The following is a 2392-nucleotide window of genomic DNA, read 5'->3' as shown; positions in this document are numbered from 1 at the left end:
TACCCTGTGATAATAACTCAGAAATATTGGATGAAAAAACCTTATAAGCTTGTATTAAAGCAGGAAGTACGGCGACCACCGTAAAAAAGGTTTACAGTATCAATTATACCGCATGGAACTGATCCGTAGATTATTGCGAGGGAACGCAAAAGAAAAAAATTCCCATGTCCCCTGAAGGGCTCCGTAGCTTATAGCCCAGTGTGGCTTTTCTGTGGATTTTTCTTCAACCACCAGGGGGCGCTTTAGCAGGAAGTGAACCATTGGAAGTCAAAATTGGAAATCAAAGAAGAAACTGCTGATTTTCAGAACAAGCACATGAGCAGCAGGCACGACGGAGAAATGTTTTCAAACTCAAACCTCCTCATCATGGAAACCACACGAAGAAGTTCATATGATGCAGCTTTTAAATTGATGAGTATGGATCTGGCAGTACAGGAGGGAAATAAAGCCGCTGCACATAAGCTGGCGTGAACAGATCCATGGTTCAGCATTGAAGACGCAGGGCTGCATCCTTAACAGATCCAGCAGATTTGCGTCCTTTGAAAAAGCGAGAGCAGCGGAGAAATCAGCAGCTTATAGCCCGGTGCAGCTTATATATGTACGTTTCCAGTTTTAAAAAATAAACTTTGTAGAAGCGGCTTACAGTAAGGTGCGCTTTATAGTCCGGAAAATACAGTAATTTTGGCTAAACAGACAGGTACATTTAAAAACTCTCCTGGTAACTGTTGTTTCTGTATCTCCCCACAGGCTCTCATTCAGCTCCCCTATCTGGACACACTGTATGGTTACAGTCTGAAGTTGATTCGTTATGCAGACACCACCACATTTGCAAGTTTAGTTAGGGCTGACTGGACCTTTTACTCATCCCATCCAGCTCTCTTTCTGTCCACCTACCTGGCTCATGGCCTGTTGATTGACTACTTTGAGAGGAAACGCCATTGTGGTACAAGGAACCAAGAGAACTCAACAACCAACCTTGAGTGGCTAGCCAGTCTGTGGGACTGGTACACCTCCTATCTGCTTCACCCTATTACATTAGTGCAACAGTTCCCATCTGATCTTTCAGAGTGGGAAGATGATCCCAGCTTTTTATTTGAGCGTTTGGCTTTCCCAGATCTCTGGCTTCACCCACTAGTAAATGTAGACTACTTAAACTCTCTTCCAACCTGGAAGGTTAAAACTGTTCTCCAGCAATGCCAGTCTGTATCTTGTGTACATCAAGATGAACAGGATAGACTGCCATCAAACATAAACTGCCAAGAACTGACAGATTCCTCTCCTCCAAGCCTAAACAGACTTCCATACAGTAGTTTAAGGCAAATGGGATCTTTGTGCAATCAGGACAACAGGCTCAATATTTTGTGCAGGGACCAAGATACCAGCAGTAGTCAGTTTGTAAAGTCTGTTTCTCTTGGCCCATCTTGCTGTTGCTACAGAAATAAAAGCTTCCAAAAAGTTGACAGATTTCTTGAGGATGGTAGCATCATTTCTGTAGGAGTTTCTGTTAATCAGGTAAATTGGTCTGAGTGGCCCAATGACATGCTTCCTTGCTCAGAGTGTGTGGTGTGTCTTGAGAACTTTGTGAATGAGGAACTGCTCATGGGCCTGCCCTGTGGCCATGCCTTCCACCAGCAGTGCATTGTGGTATGGTTAGCAGGAGGTAAGCACTGGTGCCCACTATGTCGCTGGCCCAGCTACAAGAAGAAAAACATTATAGTTGCACTAAGCACCATCACTGAAAACACAATGTAGAACTGATTCATTGTTATAATTAAACTCTGCATCTTCTTTGAAGCTTATTTGACAATTACCATGTTTTACAGTCACAATTAATCAGATTCAAGGTAGACTGGTGAAGCAATGAAAATGCACTAACAATCCATAATATTTGTTGGTTTCATTCCTAGTATTATACAGTGCAACAATCATAATAGTGGATACAAGCAAGACCCAGGGACAGTGTTTTATGTATAAAAGGTCCATTCTGCATCACAAAGACAGGAAAAGTGGAAAGATATTGGTGTATCGATATTGGTGTATCTGTTTAAGATTTTAATGTATGTTCTGTATATTTATAAGGAAATCTGCTTCTGGCCAAAATAAAGAATAATCTTCCAGATGAAATTTGTCAATAGCATTGACTGCAGTCATTTTTTTCTTTCATGCCTACTTAGTACTTGTGGGTTTGTAGAAGGGCTGGTGGTCCTTCCAGCTTGTCCATTGGACATTGGACACGAACAGCTAGTGGTGTGATAAACACAAATATCTCAGTTCTGTATGTACTACAATTTTAAAGTCATTTTTAGTTTACTTTGATCTAGAAAGGCCAAAAAGTGACCAACCTAGAACTGCTTGGAGATTTTGTTTGATTTATTTAAAAGCCACAGCAATA

The 2392-nt window shown here is 41.4% G+C and overlaps 1 protein-coding gene across 4 annotated transcripts in view; it reads left to right on the top strand.

Annotated features, from left to right (window-relative positions):
* Window positions 1-2134, top strand: part of rnf103 (ring finger protein 103) — a 45753-nt gene extending 43619 nt beyond the window's left edge. For all 4 annotated transcript variants that reach the window (XM_007541671.2, XM_007541670.2, XM_016665809.1 and 1 more), the window contains one exon: window positions 748-2134. In XM_007541671.2, coding sequence (XP_007541733.1) covers window positions 748-1752 — 1005 coding nt within the window. In that variant the 3' untranslated portion in view covers window positions 1753-2134. The remainder of the gene's footprint in view (window positions 1-747) is intronic.
* The last annotated feature ends 258 nt before the right edge of the window (window positions 2135-2392 follow it).

The sequence above is a fragment of the Poecilia formosa genome, unplaced genomic scaffold, assembly GCF_000485575.1.
Source record: "Poecilia formosa unplaced genomic scaffold, Poecilia_formosa-5.1.2 Scaffold623, whole genome shotgun sequence".
In the NCBI taxonomy this organism is placed as follows: Eukaryota; Metazoa; Chordata; class Actinopteri; order Cyprinodontiformes; family Poeciliidae; genus Poecilia; species Poecilia formosa.
The sequence above is the reverse complement of the archived record's forward strand: the minus strand, read 5'-3'. Positions and strand labels throughout refer to the sequence as shown.